Below are 24030 nucleotides of genomic sequence, written 5' to 3'. Positions count from 1 at the left end.
ATGCGCTTGTGCTAGACAAGCAGAAGAGGAGGTGTTGTCAATCTAGTGGCAATGAGTGCAAAGAGTGCAGAAAGACAGCAAAAAAAGTGTACCAGACGCATATAGCAGTCATTTGCATGAAGAATAAGAGTATTAACGAGAGATGGAGGCACATTGGGGACAAATACAGAAACGCAATAGAAATAAATAATAAATGGTAAAACAATAAGACTATACTTATTGTAGATATATATAGGACAGTGTCAATTTAAAAATTACTACTTGGTTTTCAAATTTATAAATATAAATACAATATTAATTCAATAAAACACAATAAATGAGTAAAAAGTTTGTTAGCACTAGATATAAAAACAACGGCCAAGCCACCATATAAAACCAGATAAAAGGGTACTTCATGGGCCCGGGGATTTATTTAATTTTAGTTTCTTAATAACCCCGCAAATTTCTTCAGTCAAAATGGGTGAATTTAAATGTTTAAGCTGGGACTTGGAAATCTTAGGGAGATCTACTTTGGAGAGAAAATTATTGATAGTAGACTCATTGGGTTGTATAATCAGAGCGTCGTTTTTAAGATTATACAGACTAGAGTAAGGCTATGTGCGCACGTTGCATATTTGCATGCAGTTACGCTGCGATCTGCACCACAGTGTAACTGCACGCGTCCTGCGTCCCCAGCATAATCTATGAAGATTATGCAGGAGACATGCGCACGTGGCGTATTAGAGCGCAGTGCTTCGGCTGCTGCCCAAAGCGCGCGTTCTAAGAAGTGACATGTCACTTATTCCGTGCACTCTGCATGCAGTTCCCGCTTTGTCTATGGGAGGGGCTGCACTCAGAGCGCAAGGAATCAGCTTTTTTTTTTCCACTACGGACTCTTTCTGCAGCGATTTGAAGCGCACGTGTGCTGTTCAAATCGCTGCAGAAATTTCTGCAGGGACAGAACGCTACGTGCGCACATAGCCTTAGACCAGGGATTGGCAAATAATTTTCCCATGGGGCCGCATGAGAAATTAGGATGGTTTTAGAGGTCCGGACTAATATAATTAACTCAGTTCTACCCAATAGTGTATCTAGTGTGTATACTATTCCTTCATAAACAAACAGTAAGTTAAACAATACAAAGATTCAATGAAAATATGGAGGTTAGTAAGTGGTATAGACATTACTGGGGTCAGTGGGGGGTATACACATTACTGGGATCAGTGAGGGACATACACATTACTGGGGTCAGTGGGGGACATACACATTACTGGGGTCAGGGGGGGCATATACATTACTGGGTCAGTGGGAGGCATACACATTACTGGGGTCAGTGGGGGACATACACATTACTGGGGTCAGTGGGGGACATACACATTACTGGGGTCAGTGGGGGACATACACATTACTGGGGTCAGTGGGGGACAGACATACACATTACTGGGGTCAGTGGGGGCATACACATTACTGGGGTCAGTGGGAGGCATACACATTACTGGGTTCAGTGGGGGCATACACATTTATTGGGGTCAGTGGGGGGCATACACATTTATTGAGGCCAGTGGAGGGGCATACACATTTATTGGGGTCAGTGGGGGGCATAGACATTACTGGGGTCAATGGGGAGCATAGACATTACTGGGGTCAGTGGGGGGCATAAACATTACGGGGGTCAGTAGGAGCATACACATTACTGGGGTCAGTGGGGGGCATACACATTACTGGGTTCAGTAAGTGGTATAGACATTACTGGGTTCATTGGGGGCATACACATTTATTGAGGTCAGTGAGAGGGGCATACACATTTATTAGGATCAGTGGGGGGCATAGACATTACTGGGGTCAGTGGGGGGCATAGACATTACTGGGGTCAGAGGGGAGCATAGACATTACTGGGGTCAGTGGGGGGCATATACATTACTAGGGTCAGTGGGGGGCATAGACATTACTGGGGTCGGGGGGGGGCATATACATTACTGGGTCAGTGGAGGCATACACATTACTGGGGTCAGTGGGGGACATACACATTACTGGGGTCAGTGGGGGGCATAGACATTACTGGGGTCAGTGGGGGGCATAGACATTACTGGGGTCAGTGGGGGACATACACATTACTGGGGTCAGTGGGGGACAGACATACACATTACTGGGGTCAGTGGGGGGCATACACATTACTGGGGTCAGTGGGAGGCATACACGTTACTGGGTTCAGTGGGGGCATACACATTTATTGGGGTCAGTGGGGGCATACACATTTATTGAGGCCAGTGGAGGGGCATACACATTTATTGGGGTCAGTGGGGGGCATAGACATTACTGGGGTCAATGGGGAGCATAGACATTACTTGGGTCAGTGGGGGGCATAAACATTACGGGGGTCAGTGGGAGCATACACATTACTGGGGTCAGTGGGGGGCATACACATTACTGGGTTCAGTAAGTGGTATAGACATTACTGGGTTCATTGGGGGCATACACATTTATTGAGGTCAGTGGGAGGGGCATACACATTTATTAGGATCAGTGGGGGACATAGACATTACTGGGGTCAGTGGGGGGCATAGACATTACTGGGGTCAGAGGGGGGCATATACATTACTAGGGTCAGTGGGGGGCATAGACATTACTGGGGTCAGTGGGGGGCATAGACATTACGGGGGTCAGTGAGGGGCATAGACAATTACGGGGGTCAGTGGAGGCATACACATTACTGAGGTCAGTGGGGGGCATAGACATTACTGGGGTCAGTAAGTGGCATAGAGATTACTGGGGGCATACACATTACTGGGGTCAGTGGGGGGCATACACATTACTGGGTTCAGTAAGTGGTATAGACATTACTGGGTTCAGTGGGGGCATACACATTTATTGAGGTCAGTGGGGGGTCATACACATTTATTGAGGTCAGTCGGAGGGGCACACACATTTATTGGGGTCAGTGGGGGTGCATAGACATTACTGGGGTCAGTGGCGGGCATAGACATTACTGGGGTCAGTGGGGACACACACACTACTGGGGTCAGTTGGGAGCATACATATTACTGGGGTCAGTATTGAGCATAAACATTACTGGGGCCTGTGGGGCATATATACTGTCCCTGGTGGCCTGTGGTGCATACATACTGACAGTGGTGGCCTGTGGAGCATACATACTGACAGTGGTGGCCTTTGGAGCATACATACTGACAGTGGTGGCCTTTGGAGCATGCATACTGACAGTGGTGGCCTGTGGGGCATGCATACTGCTGGCCCTGGGGGCGCTGAGTGCAGAGGCTGGCAGCACTGAAAGATGCTTAGGGCCCAAGCTGGCAGCACTGCAGCAGCAGAGCCTGAGGGCTCCTCTGGCTGCTTTCTCTGAGTCCCTTGTGTGTTGTCTTCTTCTATTGGAGGCACAGGGGCACCTGAGAAGACAAAAGTGCTGGACTCTCTCCTGCTCTCCCCTGCTTCAGGCACACTGCTCACCCCTCCTGCAGGAACACTGCACTCTCCCTGCTGCTACTGTTTCACATTACCTCAGTTGCAGAACAGATGTTTTTGAAGTGACCGCTGTGGAGATGAGCTGGTCAAATGTGAGGATCCTGGGTAGAAGGGGCAGGCAAAGGGGGCGTGGCCAGCATCGAGAGAGCAGCAAGAGGGAACAAGGAAGGCATCCGAGGAGTGTGTGTCCAGCATTGATAGGGAGCGTGGATGACCGTAAAAGGGGCGTGGCCAGCAGCATAGATACCATGGAAGGCATCGAGAGACTGTGGCCAGCATCCAGAGGGGGAGTGACTAGCAGCAAGAGGGGACGTGGCTGGTAAAGTGCGGGGATGTGGCAGTCCCTTATCACTGCACTGTGGGATACAGAGCTCCCGGCTGTGAGAGTGGGGCTGAGGCATAGATCAGGCCACGCCTCCAACTCTGAGCTAAGACGGGTGGGCCGGTCACAGACAGTAGAGGGGCCGGATACGGCCCGCAGGCAGCCCCTTGCCCAGGTCTGTTTTAGAATATCATTGTGCCCTATGGAGGTGTACAATCATGGATGTAGGACGGCAGCACACACACTAAGGGCGTCAGGTAATGGTCAATGAACCTGCAGGCCAGTTTACACAAACCATTGCTCATAAAGACAATAGGTCATCCAAGAGGGTTGTGTAGATCCTTGTGGATCTTAGGTAAGAAGTACATGGTGAGCACAATGAGATGCTCATTAAGTAGGCTTTCAAAAATAGAACGTGGAGTGATGCTCTTCTCAAAGGCCATAGTCAGACTCTTTGACAACTCGCCATTAAAGGAGATGGTGGGATTACCATCCAGTGTCCTATAAGAGGAACGGCCGCCAAGCTGACGAAAGGCCTCCTTTTCATACTTAGAAGTCTGCAGGTTGTAGCCATCTGCTTTACCCTAGCTGGCTATCAAAAATAGGGGGAATCCACATTGTTTTTTTAATTATTTTTTTGGCTAAATACAAGGCTAAACAGCCTTTAGTGCCACATGAAAGGCACAATGGGGTGCATGTATAAAATATGTTGGGGAGTGGTCCCCACATAGCTTCTCAGAGCCAGATCAGACACCCCATACTTTGCACTGACGAGGGGCAAGCACCCCGAAACACCGTGTCTGCAAATTGGGATTCTGATCTGGCATATTTATCCTAAGTCATATGCAAAGGATTGTTAAAAATCCACTTTTGACTTTTAGGATCGCTACTTCCAATAGGTGGTGCTGCACTACAGTTTGTCTCCTTTCCTGGAGAGACAATTTATATATGTGTTTGACATTTATCTATTTCTCTAGCCTGGCTTTTTAGGTTATGTGGGCATGAACAGGGTATGCAGCGTTTTGGACACAGCGCGTTTTTGCTGCGTCCAAAACGCTCTGTTGTACAGTACAAGCACAATATATGGGATTTTTAGCAATCCCATGCTCTCAGTACTTCTTTTCTCTGCAGCATAAATTGACATGGGGCACACCTTTTTGAGCCGCAGCATAAATTGACATGGGGCACACCTTTTTGAGTCGCAGCATAAATTGACATGGGACACACCTTCCTGAGCCGCAGCATAAATTTACATGGGGAACACCTTTCTGAGCCGCAGCATGTCAATTTATTGCTGCGGAGACGCGAGTGTTCTCTGCAGGGAGAATAGAGCTGAAGTTCGCAGAGGCACAAACCTGGATCATGGAAACTGACAGATGTGTTCTCCCATGGATAGCACTCGCACCTCCATAGGAGGGTTGACACTGCGTCCTAGATGCAATGTCGCTGAATCATGGGCACATAGCCTAAAAGTGAGACATTTGGTGCTACTATAACATTTTTAGAAGTACCTGTGGGATTAAAGTGCTCACTATACCCCTGAATAAAATCCTTGAGGGGTTTAGTTTCCAGAATGGGGTCACTGGAGGGGGAGTTTTTGCGGTTTAGGTATTTTAGGGGCCCTGCAAATGCAACATGATGGCAGCAATTTATTTCAGCTTTTCCAAAATTCAAATATTGCTCCTTCTGTTCTGGGCCCTGTGATTTATCCAAACAGAACTTTCTTACTACATGTAGGGTATCAGTGTGCTCATAAGAAAATGGGTAACAAACTGTGGGGTCCAATTTTTTCTCACTTTTTGGTGTTACCCCTTCAACAAGTGAGAAAATGATGCTAAAGCAACATTTTTGTGAAAAAATGAAAATTATCAGTATAACAACCTAAAATCTTGTTTTTTTCTGTCAATTTTTTTCTGTCTGTATTTTTAATACAAAATTAAATTCACTGTTTATTTTTGTTAATGCTAGTTTTACTGAAACACTGGGTGTTGCCATCTTGGCTTTGCTGTGAGTAACGACAGTTACTCACCTAAGATACGGCAGCACCATGGGCATAGAAGACAGTTGTTGGACTCCGACCCTATTCTCTTACACAGACAGCTTCTGCTGTGAACTGGACACGCTCCCTGTGCTGGGAGGGAGGAGATCAGCAGCGTATGCTGTGTGCTGTACTTTCCCTCTGTCACCTGGGATGTATGAGTACCGGCGCCGGGCCACCACTGCTACCCTCTCCCTCTCCCCATCACCTCAGCTCTCCCCCCACTGCCTCCGCTCTCCCCACTCCCCCACCACCTCCACTCTCCCCCTTCCCGCTCACCTCGGGCCGCCGCTTCTAGCAGCTCAGCGGAGGACAGTATACTGAGAAGCGCAGTATACAATGGAATACAGTGGAGTGCGGTATACGGAGGAACACTGAATACAGCAGACCACGGTAAACAGTGGCACAAGGAATACAGCGGAGCGCGGTATACGGAGGAGCATGGAATACAGCAGAGTGCGGTATACGGAGGAGCACGGAATACAGCAGTGCACGGAATGCAGTGGAGCGTGGTATACGGAGGAGCATGGAATACAGCAGTGTGGTATACGGCGAACCACGGAATACAGAAGAGCACAGAATACAGCAGAGCATAAAATACAGTGGCGCACTGTCAGCGGTCCTCGGTGATACTTTAGACATTAGAATCACTTTGCGGCCACCAACAAAATGGCTCTTCACTGTGTCCTTAAACTTCATTTTCCCTTATCCTTTTGGAAACACCCAGATTGGGAGAGGGAGGTGTGACATCACAACCAGGAGAGCAGATTCCACCCACTTTTACTGCAGTTGTAATGTGAGCTAGTTGTACAGTAGATCTACAGTAGGATTTCAGCAGCTGCTCCCTCTAGTGTTTAAGAGTGGAAAATATCTAACTTTTAATTTTTTTTTATATTTTGCTCAATTAAAAACAAATAGTAATAATTAAACAAAATATTGAAACATTAATACTTTACATTTTTTCAGTTATTGAATTTTTTTTCACGACACCTTCCCTTTATGTATTTATTAGATCAGGATGTTTACTATACCCCTGAATAAAATCCTTGAGGGCCGCCATCAGGGCATTAGAACCATAACTGGTGTATGGGGACCAGTGAAGGGGGGGGCTTGTGGTAATTACTAAGCTTTATTGAACCCCAGTCGGCCGGGCCCCCCTCTTCACCGGGCCCACGGGCTGCACTGTACCTTTAAATTTTCATGCCTGGCCGCTTGAGATGTGGCTACACAGCACATTGTGTTGTCAAGTCCTGGTATGCAGATCATCTGCGTGAAGTGGATTCACGGCATCTTCTCTGCTCTCCAAACCAGGACCTGCGGAGCTCAGTGCAGGCTCCGTCCCCTCCACCTCCTGTGCTGTGGTTCATGGCTTCTCTCCTTCTAGACACAGAGCTCCTGGCCAGTCAGATGCTGGTAAGATGGATGTTGGGTGACAGCTGGTGACAGTGGTCTTGGTCTGCTGTACTGTGCAGTGTGATGGGCTGGATGTAAGGGCCAATATGAAGGTCTGTGTAGCTGTGTATCTTATAAGGGGCTAAGGGTTCTGAGACCTGTCTATTATTATAAGGGCCTGAGGTGGTCTGAGACATGTCTATTATTATAAGGCAGAGAAGAGAAAGTCCAGCGCAGACTTCAGAAAATTAAAAAGTCCATGTTTAATAGTGATCCGTTAAAAAATGAAATCCGGTTTACAGCAATAGATATAACAAGAGTTGTTATTATAGCAGTAGCATGGAACTAAGAGTTTCGCCTAACGTCTTAATCATGTTTAAGACGTTAGGCGAAACGCGTAGTCGCATGCTACTGCTATAATAACTCTTGTTACATCTCTTGCTGTAAACCGGATTTTACTTTTTAATGGATCACTAATAAACATGGACTTTTTAATTCTCTGAAGTCTGTGTTGGACTTTCTCTTCTCTGCATTGGATTCCAAGGCTGCCCAGCCTTTCCGTGCGCGGTACCTTTCAGAAACCGGCAGAACAGCTGATCGATGAGCTGACAATCTCTTGCTTTTTTTCGTTGTTATAAGCGGCTGGGGGGTCTTAGACATGTCTGTTATTATAAGAGGTTGGATAGGTCTGAGACATGTCTTATAATAAGGGTCTGGGGTGGTTTGTCTATTATAAGGGGCTGGAGGGTCTAAGACGTATATTATTATAAGGGGGTGGAGGTTTAAGATATGTCTATTATAGGGTCTGAGGGGGTCTGAGACATGTCTATTATTATGAGGGGCTGGGGGGGGTCTGAGACATGTATATTATTATAAGGGGTTGAGGGGTCTGAGCTGTGTATATTATTATAAAGGGCTGGGGGAGTCTGATCTATGTATATTATATGGGGCTGGGGGTTTGTTGCTCTGTAAATCGAGAGGTTGGGGGGTTCTGCTACACTTTATACCCTGTTGGGAGAGGTGCTACACACTCTATTGTTAAGTGCTAGGGACATATTATTATGTGTACTTTGCGTAGCACTGTATACATTGGGGTGCTGGGGGGTGTTGGGCCCCCTTCACACATCTGTATACAAACACATATATGTGGTACTCTCCGTTTGGACTATGTGTGTTTATCTTTATCGCCCATTTGTGTGTACATTATTAAAACTGTCTCATCAGTTTGCCATCCATGTTTTTTCCCTGTATGCATATAGAAAATGAAATTACAAAGCTTCTCCTATACTTTGTGTGGAGACACGGGGGTCAGTGGGTGCTCTCGTCCACTGGCCCGGCTGCCTTTAGAAAGACAGCATGACCCAGGGCTCATCCCAACTGAACGCCCGACCTCCTTAACCGTGGGCGGAACACTACTCATACAACACAGGGTGAGGGAATCACAATATTAAGGCTTTATTGGATCCCCAAACAATTAACTGCACATAACCAGAAAAACACACAAATGTAACAACAGAGTCTCACCCTTCCACTGGTTCACCAGGTATTAGAATGTCCATGCCTCAGAGCTTCCAGGGCTACTTACTCCAATCCAGCAGCACCCCACTTTCGGCAGGCACCCACCGAGAATGGAATAATGCCAGATTTAGGAAGCTGGCTGAGGTCTGCAAAGTCTGTAGTCAGATGACTGGATTGTCCCAAGCTGGATTCCTTCCTTAGGTAGACCTTGATATCTCAGCCAAATCCTTGCATTCAATACTGAAGTCCATATAGTGTTATAATCCACGGTCAGTTATGGCTTGCCAATCGGATCCGCAGGTCCTAGATTGGTAGTGTGTAGCGATAGTCTTGTAGAACAATGAAGGATTATCCCCCATCTATAAATAAATTGTCTTGATGTCTGGCTGAATTTTAAGAAAGTTAACCCATACTAGGCACTGAGTGTCCATGTCGTCACATTCCTCCCCCTTCTTAATATTAGCCAGACATGATAGGCTTCCGATCATCCTTCTCCTCTTGACGGCATTGTCCTTTTTAATGGTGAGGTCAGCAACAGAGGCTCACATCTATACACCTCCCCCAGATTACCTCCCCCAGGTTGAGCAGCCATATTGCGGACAAGAACTAAGGTGGGGTCCATGAGTTGGGCTTGCATACATTTCTTACTATCAATCTTCCCCCAGTCAATAGCCACAGTCTGGTTAGGCTTACTCATGGTTGTAGGCTCAGAGGTGGATGATGGAAACTGGGAATGTGAATAATCCTTGTAAAAGATGTTAGAAAGATCCACATCATGGTCCTGCTTGGCTTGGAAGTGGGTGATGGCTGCTACAAACTGGCTGGATAGTCCTTGTCCTAGGTCATACTCCAAAATAACTAGTGTGAGCAGGTAATCCACAAGCCTTACTTCCACTTCCCTCTAGGTGGTATCGAAATAACAGGCTTGGTGGGGCCATTCATGAACCCCACTTCAATTTCCTCCTGGTTAGTCCCCAAAATAACAGGTGTGGGGAGGCTCTCCATATCCTCCATATGGATCTCTTCCTGGTCAGACCCCAAAATAACAGGTGTGGGGATGCTGTTCATAAGCTCCACATCAGCCTTTCTCTGGTCAGTCTCCACAATGACAGGTATGGGGAGGCTGTTCACAAGTCCCACATCGATCGCTTCCTGGTTAGTCCCCAAAATACCAGGTGTGGGGAGGCTGTCCACAAGTCTCACATCAACCTCTCCCTGGTCATTTCCCAAAATAACTGGTGTGGGGACGCTGTCCATAAGCTCCACCTCGACCTCTCCCTGGCCGGTCCTTAGGTACAACTGCACACATGCCAGAGGGATGTCCGAGCGCTGGCCCTCAGCCAGGGAGATGGATAATTGGGAATCTGGTAAATGGTCTTCTTGGGAAACAATAACTGGGCTTACCAGGTTTATGGAGGAACCAGTGTCTCGTAGTACCTGGCTCTGTATGTCACAGACCTTGACCGGCTGAGCTGGCAGATGGGCTCCAAGCATGGGGCCTCGGTTTTGGAGACAATCTTTATCTATATGTCCAAGGCGCCCACATGTATAACAGCGCCGTAGATTGGGAAAGTCACAGGCCCTGTTTGTAGACCTTTGTTTTTGTGCAGCTTCTGCTGGGTAGCGGGGCCATCCTTCTCGAGCGGCTGGTGTTAGCAGTACGGCAGCTGGAACCCCATAAACAAATTCCAGAACACAAGCTCTCTCTTCTCTTGAGGATTTTGGACCCAATGCAGCCAACAACTCTGTGGCTCTGGCCATTTGGGAGCAAGTTGATTCCCAATTGTCACTAGGTCCATGATGTTGCACATAGTTTAAATCCTCTGGGTCAATATCGGCGGGATCCTTATCGTCCTCTGCATCATTCTGGGCATCCCAACGGACTAATTTCCGCTTCAAGTCCGACCGAGTGTCAGCGTTCATGTAGTCAATCTTTCGCATCTGGCACAGATCCTGTAGCATCCATTTACTGCTGCGGTCGTAACTCCTCTCTGGTCCTTGTCCCATGGCTGAGCTGGTGGGGTTGAACATGGCAGCGTCCGAAACATGAATGCCTTCCCTATGGCCTGCTGGGTATGCTTATGTGCCTCCCTGTTTGTTGAGCCCTGCAAGGTGTCCGCGAACACCAGTTCTCTGCAGCTCCCTTGGATAACCCAGGCTGAGTAGTATCCCACTGCTGCCACCAATTGTGGAGACACGGGGGTCAATGGGTGCTCTTGTCCGCTGGCCCGGCCGCCTTTAGAAAGACAGCATGACCCAGGGCTCATCCCAACTGAACGCCCAACCTCCTTAACCGTGGGTGGAACACTACTCAGACAACACAGGGTGAGGGAATCACAATATTAAGACTTTATTGGATCCCCAAACAATTAACGGCACATAACACATAACCAGCAAAACACACAAATGTAACAGACAACAGAGTCTCACCCTTCCGCTGGCTCACCAGGGATTAGAATGTCCATGCCTCAGAGCTTCCAGGGCTATTTACTCCAATCCAACAGCACCCCGCTTTCGGCGGACACCCACCGAGAATGGAATAATGCCAGATTTAGGAAGCTGGCTGAGGTCTGCAAAGTCTGTAGTCAGATGACTGGATTGTCCCAAGCTGGATTCCTTCCTTAGAAAGACCTTGATATCTCAGCTGAATCCTTGCATTCAATGCTGAAGTCCATGTAGTATTATAATCCAGGTTCAGTTATGGCTTGCCAATCGGATCCGCAGGTCCTAGATTGGTAGAATGTAGCAAGAGTCTTGTAGAACAATCAGGGATTATCCCCTATCTATAAACAAAGTGTCTTCATGTCTGGCTGAATTTTAAGAAAGTTAACCCATGCTAGGCACTGAGTGTCCATGTCGTCACACTTTGCAATGTTAAACTTGTGCAACACACAGACTGCACACTGCTGCCTTCCATGTGCTGTTTGTGTTTTTCATGGATCCATGGACATGTATAAGTCTTTACCATTCATTCTGCCAGAAAAACATGGACTTGTGGGCAGCATCATAGGTTAAAATGCGTACGTGTAGCATGTGACAAACCCCCCCCCCAAATACAATATGTACTAGAAACAAGGACACGGGAATGAAGCCTTCTACTGTGAGGGGCATTGGGATAAATTCCTCATGGCACACTTCAGCTTGGTTCTGTTCTCATATATCTGTAGAAAGCTCAGTTCTGCTCCCATATCTAGTTCTGCTCCCATATCACTGTAGTAAGCTCAGTTCTGATCCTGTATCTCTGTAGTAAGATCAGTTCTATTCCCTTTTCTATGTAGTACACTTGGTTCTATATTTGTATATATGTATTAAGTGTTGGCTCTTTGATGCAGGTATTTCTTTATAAAGAGTGGGATGTATTAACTCTGCTTAATGTTGACTATAGTGTTGTGAACTACTAGATTTGTATTTGAATTGATGATTTTCTGTGTCTGACACTGACAACTAGTTATACTATAATGTTAATATGGTATTGCAAATGTGTTTATGATCCCAATATGAGAACTGCATCAACCACCTTTTAAAGCCTTGCTATCTCTGCTGTTTATGCAGCAGCCTGAGGTAAGCAGGTTAAAGATGGGCACCCACTGACATGTGCTTGCTCCCCAGGCTAAAATTTGCCAGCCAACCCCTGACCGGGCCCCAATCACAGCTGCAGCAGAGGGGCGGTAGTGTCGCTTCAGCCACTACACTAGCTAATTTGCATTGCATGCAAATTAGCCATGTGCTGCTGGCAAGGTCAGTGGGGCAAGGTGCTGATGCGTCATTCTGCTGCCCAGCATGCAGCAGCGTTATGAGGTCATCACTCTGAGTCTGCACTTTCATCACTCTGCTGCAGTAACAGAGTTGCGAAGTTGGCGAGGACGCAGCAGCCGACGTAAAGATGAAAGTGCTCAGTGAGCGGTAGACCGGAGCGAGATGATCGCCAGAGGTGATGGGGGCCCGTTGACCCCAGCCCCTGCCTTTCTTCAGCTGGATGTGTGTCGGAGGACACACATCCAGCTGAAATGCATTCTGGCTCAGAGAGGACACTGTGTGACGTGGGAGCCGGAGAGGGTGAGTAATTTATTTTTTTTTCTTTTTGCGGCATACAAAATATACCAGAAAGAGCCCAAGAGGATTACATATATACCAGGAAGGGGACAGAAACCAGGATGGGGACATATATACCAGAATGTGCCTAGGAGGGGGATATACATACCAGGAGGGACCTAGGATGGGACATATATACCAGGATATGGACATATATACCAGGACAGGCCCAGGATAGGGACATATAAACCAGGAAGAGTACATATATGCTAGGAAGGGGACAAATAAACCAGGATGGGGACATACATACCAGGATGGGCCCAGGAGGGGAACATATATACAGTACAAGGAGGGGGATATATCTACCCAGAGGATATTATACAGATTAGCTGTGTGTGTGTGTGTGTGTGTGTGTGAGAGAGTGTGGGGATGGGGATAGTATACTGAATGGTAGTGAGTGTGGGGCGATATACAGAGAGGTAGTGTGTGTGGAAGGATATATAAAGATGGGCAGCTTGTGTGGGGGGGTAGTATACAGAGGGTCTGAATCACAGGACCGAGACGTGAGATCCGATATAGAACTCCTCCCCCAGAAACAGAACTTAGTGGGCATGCGTGGTGCCTCTTTAATGGCGGCGCCCATAGCCACAAGCGTGGCACAGAATATATCTGAACATGGTAGTGGTGAGTACTGTGACTTTACCACTTTGGTAACGTTTGTATGTATTAATATGGGTTAGACTGAGTGGGATTTTTTCCCTTATTATGGTCTTTGTTTATAGGCAGAATCTATAATGTTGGATAAATACAGCGAACATTAGCACCAAAACTCCCCTGATGAGTAAAGGTGGTTACGAAACGCGTCGAGAGTGAATAATATGGATCTGCACTTCATGTAATGACATAAGGAGATCTTGTAAAATAAAGAATACAGTTAATAAAAAAGATTATCATTATACTTACAGGTCCTGCCGCTTCTCCTTCCAAGTCCGATCATCGCTGTGCCGCCCGGAAACCAAAGGACCTTCCGTGACGTCATAGCATGTGACCAGTCACGTGTGAATGTTGTATTATCTCATTGGCTACAGGCTGGTCACATGGCTATGATGTCATGCTAGGTCCTGTCAGTGCATTTTACCGGTACGCAGTGCTCGCCCAAGCATACCGGTACGCAGTGCTCGCCCAAGCATCTCAGTACTCTGTATACTCAGCGAGTGCCGTATACCGGCGAGATGCTTGGGCACATGGTCGGCTCCCCGTCCCTGCATGACGGCGCTCTTTACAGAGTCAGCCCACATGCAGGGATTAGCTGCCACTGCCGGTGATGAATAGCGGCACCGGGAATCAGGTGATCGGAGATCACCATTGCTATAGTAACCCGCCCGTCAGATTACTATGGCAACGGTGGCAGCTGTGACGTCACCTCTTACCAACCCGCAGCTTCTGCTCACTCATTGAGAGATTAGACTGCACGGGGACCAGAAGTGTTCTTCCTCCCATCCCATGCGGTCTGATATAGCAGAGCTGCATGGGTTGAAGGAGAAAGAAGACAGAAGACCAGGATCGTGGAAGGCTGAGAGAGAGTAATAAAGATGGATTATCTAAGTGTGTCTGTGTATTTATTTCTAATAAAGTATTTTTTCTCTGTGTGGTGTCTTTTTTTTAACCCTTTAAAGGAGATTCTTAATGGCCAGGTCAAACTTGCCTGACAATAAGTAAAACAAAGCTGGTATTAACCCCTTATTATCCAGTGTGCCACCCGGCACCAGGGCCTCTGGCATAGTTGGATACAGCGCCAGAAGATGGCACTTCTATGAAAGCGCCATTTTGCTGGGGCGTCTGTGGACTGCAATTCACAGCGGGGGGGGGCAGAAATCTTCAGCCAACCTTCGCTGCGGATTCCGATCCCCAGCTGCCTAGTTGTACCTGGCTGGACACAAAAAATTGGGCAAAGCCCATGTCGTGTTTTTTTTTGTTTTGTTTTTTTTTTATTATTTTATGAAATTCATGAAATAATTTAAAAAAAGGGCTTGCCTATATTTTTGGTTCCAAGCTGGGTACAAATAGGAAACTGGCATTGGGGGCAGCCCGTGTATGCCTGCTGTAACTGGCTAGCATACAAAAATATGGCGAAGCCCACGTCCTTTTTCTTTTTAATTTTTGCAAAAAACTTAACAAAAAAGAAAAAAAAAAAGGCTTCCCTGGATTTTCCATTGCCAGTGAAGGTAACACCAAGCAGTGGGGATTAGCAGCCAGTAGCTGCTTGGATTACTCTTAGCTAGCAATAGAAAATGCAACGGGAGCCCACGCATATATTTTTTTAATTATTTATTTAAATAACTAAAAAAAAATAGGCTTCCCTTTATTTTGATTGCCTGACATCACAGTACTGTAAAAATAAATCAATCTTTAAAAAGTGATGTAGCGCTTCGCGGTATTTTTGACTCTCAGCACAGATAAAGCGGACGGCTACGGGCTTCTATCCCCATCTGCCTGGCTTTACCTTGATTGGCAATCAAAATAAAGGGAAGCCCATTATTTTTTTTTTTATTTAAAAAAATAATTAAAAAACCAAATGTGTGGACTCCCGCCGTATTTTGATTGCCAGTCAGGTAAAGCCAGGCAGCTGGGGACTGGCATTCTCACAGCCCGTGGAAATGGAGCATTGTTTCTTAGTGCTATTTCCAGGCGCTTTACCCGACTCATCCAGTGGCCGTGATGGCGGTGGCTCGGTGGGTAATAAAGGGGTTAATACCTGCTTTGTATTGTCAGATGGTACTAAGCCCAAAATTCATGGTGTCATGTCAAATTAGACATGGCCACCATGAATTTCTAGTAAACCGTTAAAAAAAAAACATGTAGAATTTTTTTATTAGAAATAAAACAAAAAAAATTTAGAGACTCCATATTTATTATAAAAAAAATCCTTAGTCCAACATAATCCACTGGAATAGCAACTCTGCTTCATCACTGTATACAGACACAGTCTATACATAGTGAGACGAAAAGAGCAAAGTCAACTTTGCTTCATCACTGTGCACAGACAGTGTCTATACACAGTGAGAAGCAAAGCACAATGTCAACTCTTCTTCATCACTCTGTACAAACAGTCTATACACAGTGAGAAGCAAAGAGCAAAGTCAACTCTGCTTAATCACTGTGCACAGACACGGTCTATACACAGTGAGAAGCAAAGCGCAAAGTCAACTCTGCTTCATCACTGTGCACAGACAGTGTCTATTCATAGTGAGAAGCACAGAGAGCCATGTCAGGTCTGCTACATCGCTCTGGACAGAGCGAAGAAGCAGAGCCTGACAGTGAGGGGATGATTGCACTTGCGTCTCCATTGCATCACCCCACTCTCAGGGCAGGAGCACCTCAGCTGCATGGAAATACATGCAGCTGACCCGATGACACTCACATCACTGCGCACCAAGACCTTTGATGACGTCATACTAGCATGACCAGTCTGTAGCCAATGAGGTAATACAACATTCACATGTGACTGTTCACATGGGTATGACGTCACGGTCACAGCATGCCCTTTTAGCCAGAGGTGCTTACCGGGGGGAACAGCAATGATCGAACTGACGCGGAAGCAGAAGCGCTGGGAGACAGAATCTGCGGGACCTGTAAGTATGATCTTAATGGTTTTTTTTTAACAGCCCCTTGACCTGAACTGTTACACAAACTGTAACACGAACATCCCAGACAGTTCATGTTTAGGGTCGTGTGCACCAACACCATTTGTTCGGTACGGACTCCGAACTTTACAGTTTGGGTTCGCCCATCCCTAATAGAGAGGAGTAGTGTGTGGGGGGGGGATATTATACAGAGGAGCAGTGTGTGGGGGGATGTAATACAGAGGAGCAGTGTGTGTAGGAGAGATAGTATACAGAGGGGCAGTGTGTGGGGAAACTACACAGGGGCATTGTGTGGGGGTATATAATACAGAGGGGCAGTAAGGGATATTATGCATGGGGCAGTGTGGGAGAGATATTATGGTGAGGGGCAGTGTAGAGGGTGTATTATGGAGAGGGGCAGTGTAGTGGTGTATTATTAATTTTTTGAGGGAAATACTTCATTTTCTGGAACATCTTCATGGGTGCTAACGCTTTTGATTGTGTGTATGTATACATAGTGTATATATGTATAGTGTATACAAACACGTGTTTCCAAGAGTGGCGGTGAGGCTGTAGAAGGTTTGAGGGGTGAAGGTGGAGCTGTGGTAGAGCCTGGGCAGAGTCTCAATGGGGCCACAAAATTTTGTTACTATGCGGTCCTGAAATAGCAAAGTGGTGACCCTGGGGCGGGGGATTCTGCTGTTTAAGTACCTTAGCGGACCTGTAAATGCGACATGGTGCCTGCAATCAATTTCAGCCAAATTTGTTCCAAAATTCAAATATTGCTCCTTCCGTTCCTAGCGCTCCAATTTGTCCAAACAGAGATTTCTGAGCACATGTGGAGTATCAGCACGCTCAGAAGAAACTGGGTGACACATTTTGGGGTTAATTTTGTTGTGTTATTTCTTTTAAAAGTGAATAAATTGGGGCAAGAGCAACATTTTTAGGTAAAATGTTAATTTTTGTTTTCATTCCACATTGCTTTAGTACGTGTGAAGCACCTGAAGGGTTAATAAAACAACTTGATTTGGTTTTGAGTACTTTGAGAGGTGCAATTTTTGAATGATGTCACTTTTGTTAATTTTCTGTCACCTAGGCCTCTCAAAATCACTTCAAATATGATGTGGTCCCTAAAAAATGGTTTTGTAAATTTTGTTGGAAAAATAAGAAATTGCTAATTAACTTTGAACCCTTCTAACTTCCTAACTCCCAAAAATGGTATTTCAAAAATTGCGCTGCTGTAAAGTAGACATGTGGGAAATGTTATTTATTAACTATTTTGTGTTTCTTAACTCTTGGGTTTAAGGGCATAAAAATTCAAAGTTTGAAAATTGGGAACATTTCAAAATTTTCATAAAATTTACATTTTTTTCACAAATAAAAGTAAAAAATATCATCCAAAGTTTACCGCTATCTTGAAGTATATGTCACGAAAATTCCTATCTCAAAATCAACAGGATCTGTTGAAGCGTTCCAGTATTATTAATTCATAAAGTGACAGCAGAGAGATTTCTAAAAATTGGCCTGGTCATTAAGGTCAAAATTGGCTTTGTCCTTAAGAAGTTAAAGAGAATCTGTCACACTGTTTGTTGTTAGCCTACCTGAGAGCAGCATGATGATACTAGTGATGTATCACTTATTTTACTGATTGATTGCTTACAGTGGGAGAAACAAAATTATAATCTTGTATTTCTGATAACTTTTAATGAAATCAAACATTGTAATGAATTTGTATTCCCAGGCCCTTCAAATTCATTACAGTGTTTAATTCTGTCCATACAGGACTAAATCTGTCAGGAGGATTTATGACTCACTTCAGAATCTGAGGAGTGTGCTACATAGATCTTGAGGGAACCAGGCCTTACATGGATCTAAATAATAATTTTTATTCATATAGCGCCAACATATTCCACAGCGCTTTACAATTCAGAGGGGACATGTAGAGACAATATGAGACATTACAGAATAACAAAATTCAACACAGATATCAAGAGGAGTAAGGGCCCTGCTCGTAAATTTACAGTCTATGAGAAGATAGAAGAGGCACAAAAGGTAAATTGGGGGTGAAAGCTTGTCATATATGGTCCAGCGATCAAAATAATAGGGGATTCAAATCCAGCTGCATGATTGGAGCAAGCGTGTTATCCTTACCAGTCTCTCGCGTGGCTCTAATGCTACCTCCAAGGCCACTCAAGTAGTCCTGACGTCTGTGATTGGCTGCAGTCAGACCGCGCCCCCAGCCTGTGTGACAACTTGTCTGACTGCTTGCAATCACAGACACTGTGTGTGCGTGTCTAGATTGGTGTAAAAATAAATAAAAAATTTGCATAGGGTCCCTCCGTATTATGATACCCAGCACAGATAAAGCGTGTGGCTGTGTATCAAAATCGGAGGGACTCCATGTGTTAAATAAATCATTTTAAAAAAAATGGTGTGTGGTCCCCCTCAATTTTGATACCCACCCATGATAAAGCCAACAGCTGGGGGCTGGTATTCTCAAGCTGTGGAGGTCCATGTTCCTCCATCCTAAAAATAGCAGCTTGCAGCTGCCCAGCTTTGTTGCATCCATTAGATGCGACAATTTTGACCCTTTACTTGGCTCATCTTGACTGGGGATGTAAGAGGTTAATGACAGCTCACAGCTGCCACTATGCTCTAGATTAGTAATAGGAGGCGTCTATGAAACCCCCCCATTATTAACCTTTAAGTGAAAAAAATAAACACAAAAATGAAAAAATCCTTTATTTGAAATAAAATACAAAAAAACACTCATTTTCACTGATTTATTAACCACAAAAACACCCCTGCAAGTCCGACATAATCCAGAAAAGGTCCCATGACAGTTCCAGGTGAGGTCACTAAATTAACAAACCTGCAGATCTTGCTAGAAAAGTGTTTTTTTGCCAAGAGATGCAGATTTGGTGCTATAATTTATTCACTATATTCCTGCACCAAATTTGCATATTGTGGCAAAAAAAAAGCATCAAAACTAGGGATGATCAAATTCCACAAATATCAGACTTTGCGAATATTCGCCGAATCGGTCACTGCTATTCGACTATTCGCGAATATTTGATGCGCAATGTAAGTCTATGGGAAACTCGAATACCAATTATTCGGGCTTCCCATAGACCTACATTGCACATCGAATATTCGCATGTCGGCGACCTATTTGGTGAATATTTGCGAAATCGGATATTTGTGGTATTCGATCATCCCTAATAAAAACACGATGGGTTTTGATGAGATAGTGACGTGATTTTTTGCCAGGAGATGCAGATTTGTGCAGGAAAATGGTGTATAAATTTCAGCATCAAATCTGCATGTCTTGGCAAAAACCCGACAAAAACCGTTTTGGTGTGGTTTTCTGCCAGGAGATGCTAATTTGGTGCAGAAATCTGGTTAAGACATTTCAGCACCAAATATGCACCTCCTGGCATAAAACCACAGTGAAACGGTGTGGAAACCGTTTTTGTGTATTTTTTTGCCAAAAGATGCAGATTTACTAGTGAAATTTATACACCATATTCATTCACCAAATCGGCATCTCCTGGCAAAAAATTGCATCAAAACCACATCATGTTTTGATGCTTTTGTTTCTTGCCAGAAAATGCAAAATTTGGTACAGGAATATGGTGTCTAAATTATAGCACCAAATTGCATCTTTTGGCAAAAAAGCCTACAATTTTTTTGCTAAGATATGCAGTTCTGTGAACTCAGTGACTTGAGGTGAGGTCACAAAGTTTAATGAGGTCACCTGAGGTCAGGTTACCTGTGGTCACAGGTAGAGGACCGTGGGAACTTCCGTGTGTGACCGCAAATAACCTGAGTAATGTCTTCGCTGCAGCTCAGTTTTTGCCTGAAGTCCACAGTGTGCGGACATGTTCTTTGTCCACGCACTGTGCCTTCAGTATGTAGCAAAGCTGGAATCATGATCAGACCTCGTGTGGATTACGTCGGACCTGCAGAGGTGTTCTGGGGGTAATAAATTGGTGCAAGAGGGTAGGGTTTTTTGTATTTTATTTCAAATAAAGAATTTTTCCAGTGTTTGTGTTTATTCCTATTCACTTACAGATTAGTAATGGTGGTCTCCTAGACGCCTCCCATTACTAATATAGGGCTTACTGGCAGCTGTGAACAGTCATTAATCCCTTATTACCCCGATTGCCACCGCAGCAGGGCAATCTTGATGAGTTGGGTAGAGTTCCAGGATTGTCATATGTAATGGATGCAACAATCCTGGGCGGATACAGGCTGCTATGTTTAGGCTGGGGGTGCCAGTACCCATAGGCCTATCCAGCTTGAGAATACCAGCCCCCAGCTTTTGGCTTTATCATGGCTGGGTATCAAAATGATGGGACCGCGTGCCATTTTTTAAAATTATTTAATTAAATATTTAAAAAAAACAACATATGGGGTTCCTCTTATTTTGATAGACAGCCAAGATAACGCACACCGCTTGGGGCTGCAGCCTGTAGCTGTATGCTTTATCTGTGTTATGTATCATAATATGGGGGGACCCTACCCCAATTTATCTATTCTTACACTAATATAGACACGCACACAGCATCTGTGATTGCAAGTCAGACACGCTGCCACACAAGGTGAGGGCGCTGTCTGACTGCAACCAATCACAGATGCCGGGGCAGCTGGGGTTCGGGGAAGCAGTGCATATGCATGATGGTAATGATTGGAATGGTTGCAGTGTTACAGCCACGCAGAGACTGGTATAATGCGTTTGCTTTATTCTTTTTTTCTTTTTTAATTATCTGAGTTGTCGGATCAGGATCATTACCCAGAGTTCCCTGAGAACTCCGGGATCAGAACTCTGTTACTTTTGAATCCGCGCGGATCTGGACTTTTACAGTTCAGCTCCGCCCATCACTAGTTTCTAGGCAGGCTCTTAGGCAGCAAAAACTTGGTGACGGATTCCTTTAACTGTACGTAGCTGGTTCTGAGTATTGTGTTCTTGTAAATAACTGATAAAATACACATGCATTTAAAAATAAACACTTATATATCATGTTTTTATATTTTCGCAGCCTTTTCTGATGAGCTTGGAGCTGTCGGTGGGAGCAGCTTAGAAGATGAAATGCATGCTCTCCAACTAGATGAAGACAGTGAAAACCCACCAATGGTGTTGAGAACAGAATGAATGACTTATCCAGCTATTCCTCAACATAGATTCAAAACTACAAGAAAATATTTTGGGATCTCTTGTGTTTGCTTCTATGGACTAATATAAGAATCAGGGAAGATTTGAAAACACTTAAATCTCAGCAAAGTACAAGTGTGTTATTTTTAACAGTGAGGGCAATTCTGATATTTTCACTTCATATTCCTTGCAATTTTTAGCTTTTTTGGTTGCCAAAATAAGATATGATTTGTTGCTTAGCATGTTGCTTTGTGCCAATCAAATCTAGAAAAAACAAATAATTTTTTTTACTTTTTGCCTCTTTAATTAATTTGTGTATAAATTATAATTGTTTGTGGGGGGTGAGGGTTGCCTAAAGTGAAAAGCAGATTATTAATAAGCTTGGGATTGTATGATAACATACTTCTCCTGGCTCCTGTTTTTGGTACTGCAACATATATACTTAAGTTGGGTAGTAAAGTTAATTTAGCATGTTTTAAAGCTTTGACATTTGTGTTCACTAACCACTAATAAAGCAAATACATATTTAAAGAGGGTGTACAAGAATATAAATAAATGGCTTTCTTCTAAAAACAATATCACATCTGTCCACATGTTCTTTGTGATGATGTGGCTCAGCCACATCCACTTCAACTGAGCTTGAGTGGTGGTAATACTAGATTCAAACTTTTGGTCTGGTATTGTGCTGTTTCAGATAGAAAGTAGCTGTGTGTTGTAACACGATATGTTAACAAGTAGGCTGAGCTGCAATACTAAAGGCCGCTTTACACGCTACGACATCGCTCAAACGATCTCGTTGGAGTCACGGAATTTGTGACGCACATCCGGCCGCGTTAGCGATGTCGTTGCGTGTGACACCTATGAGCGATTTTGAATCATCGCAAAAAGGTTCAAAATCGCTAATTGGTGTTTAATGCATTATTAGAAATCAACATTTTAAGCTTTTTCAGCTTAGTTTAAGAATACTCCTTGATCCTCCATTCCCCTCCTCTTCTCCTCCTTCCCTATTAAAGTTTTTCCCATCCCCTTACCCCATTCCTTATCCTACCCACTCCTTCCTTAGGAATCTGCTTTATGGAAATATTTTTTTTGCTTTAATGCATCTGCTAATGATTCATTCTATTTCCTGTATTATTTCCCCTTTAAAATTTAATAAAAAAATTTCTGGAACACAAAATCGCTAATCGGTGACATGCCCCCCTATTCTCAATTATCGTTGCTGGTGCAGCTAGCGATGTAGTTCCTCGTTCCTGCGGCAGCACACATCGCTATGTGTGACTCATCGCTATGTGTGACACCGCAGGAACGAGGAACCTCACCTTACCTGCGCCCGCCGGCAATGTGGAAAAAAGGAGGTGGGCGGGATGTTACGTCCCGCTCATCTCCGCCCCTACTTTTCTATTGGGCGGTGGTTCAGTGACGCTGCTGTGACGTCGCTGTGACGCTGAACGAACCGCCCCCTTAGAAAGGAGGCGGTTCGCCGGTCACAGCGACGTCGCTAGGCAGGTAAGTAGTGTGACGGGTCCGCGCGATGTTGTACGCCACGGACAGCGATTAGCCTGTGTCGCACAACCGATGGGGGTGGGTACGCACGCCAATGATATCGGTCACGATATCGCAGCGTGTAAAGCGGCCTTAAGCACAGCCCTTGGGGCGGTTTCTAGAAAAGCAACCCCTCTATTATTCAAAACTGCAATGTACTTGTTCTTGGCAGTCTACCTATGTGTCAATACAGGACTAACAGATGGCTATTTTCTACCCAGAGTTCCCTGAGAACTCCAGGATCAGGGCTCTGTTACTTTTGAACCCGTGCGGGTCTGGACTTTTACAGTTCAGCTCCGCCCATCACTAGTTTCTAGGGATTAACTGGACCAGAGGAAGGAAAGGGTTGTTTAGGAGAGTAGAAAGAAAATTATAAACAAGCATGTTAAAGGTAAAGGTTATAAGACCATCTCCAAACAGCTTGATGTTCCTGTGACTACAGTTGTACATATTATTCAGAAATTTAAGATCCATTTGGACGTGGCTGCAGGAAGAAAATTGATGACAAATCAAAGAGATGGATAATACGAATAATAACAAAAGAGCCCAGAAAAATTTCTAAAGAGATTATAGGTGAATTTCAAGCTCTAGGAACATCAGTGTCATATCGCACCATTCGCCATTGTTTGAGCCAAAGTGGACTTCATGGGAGACAACCAAGGAGGACACCATTGTTGAAAAAAAACCCATAAAAAAGCCATACTGGAATTTACCAACCTACATGTTGACACACCACAAAGCGTGAAACAAGGCAAGGCACATCAGCTCTATGTTCACCGATGGAAAAATGAAGCATATTAAGAAAAGAACACTGTGTCCTTACTGTGAAACATGGAGGAGGCTCTGTTATGTTCTGGGGCTGCTTTTCTGCATTTGGCACCGGATGTCTTGAATCTGTGCAGGGTACAATGAAATCTCGAGACTATCAAGGGATTCTAGAGAGAAATATGCT

The 24030-nt window shown here is 44.9% G+C and overlaps 1 protein-coding gene across 2 annotated transcripts in view; it reads left to right on the top strand.

Moving 5' to 3' along the window:
* Window positions 1-22112, top strand: part of WIPI2 (WD repeat domain, phosphoinositide interacting 2) — a 738254-nt gene extending 716142 nt beyond the window's left edge. For both annotated transcript variants that reach the window (XM_075319053.1, XM_075319052.1), the window contains one exon: window positions 21424-22112. In XM_075319053.1, the coding sequence (XP_075175168.1) occupies window positions 21424-21536 (113 nt within the window). In that variant the 3' untranslated portion in view covers window positions 21537-22112. The remainder of the gene's footprint in view (window positions 1-21423) is intronic.
* Window positions 22113-24030: the final 1918 nt, after the last annotated feature.

Source organism: Anomaloglossus baeobatrachus, chromosome 7 (genome assembly GCF_048569485.1).
Source record: "Anomaloglossus baeobatrachus isolate aAnoBae1 chromosome 7, aAnoBae1.hap1, whole genome shotgun sequence".
NCBI lineage: Eukaryota > Metazoa > Chordata > Amphibia > Anura > Aromobatidae > Anomaloglossus > Anomaloglossus baeobatrachus.
The sequence above is the reverse complement of the archived record's forward strand: the minus strand, read 5'-3'. Positions and strand labels throughout refer to the sequence as shown.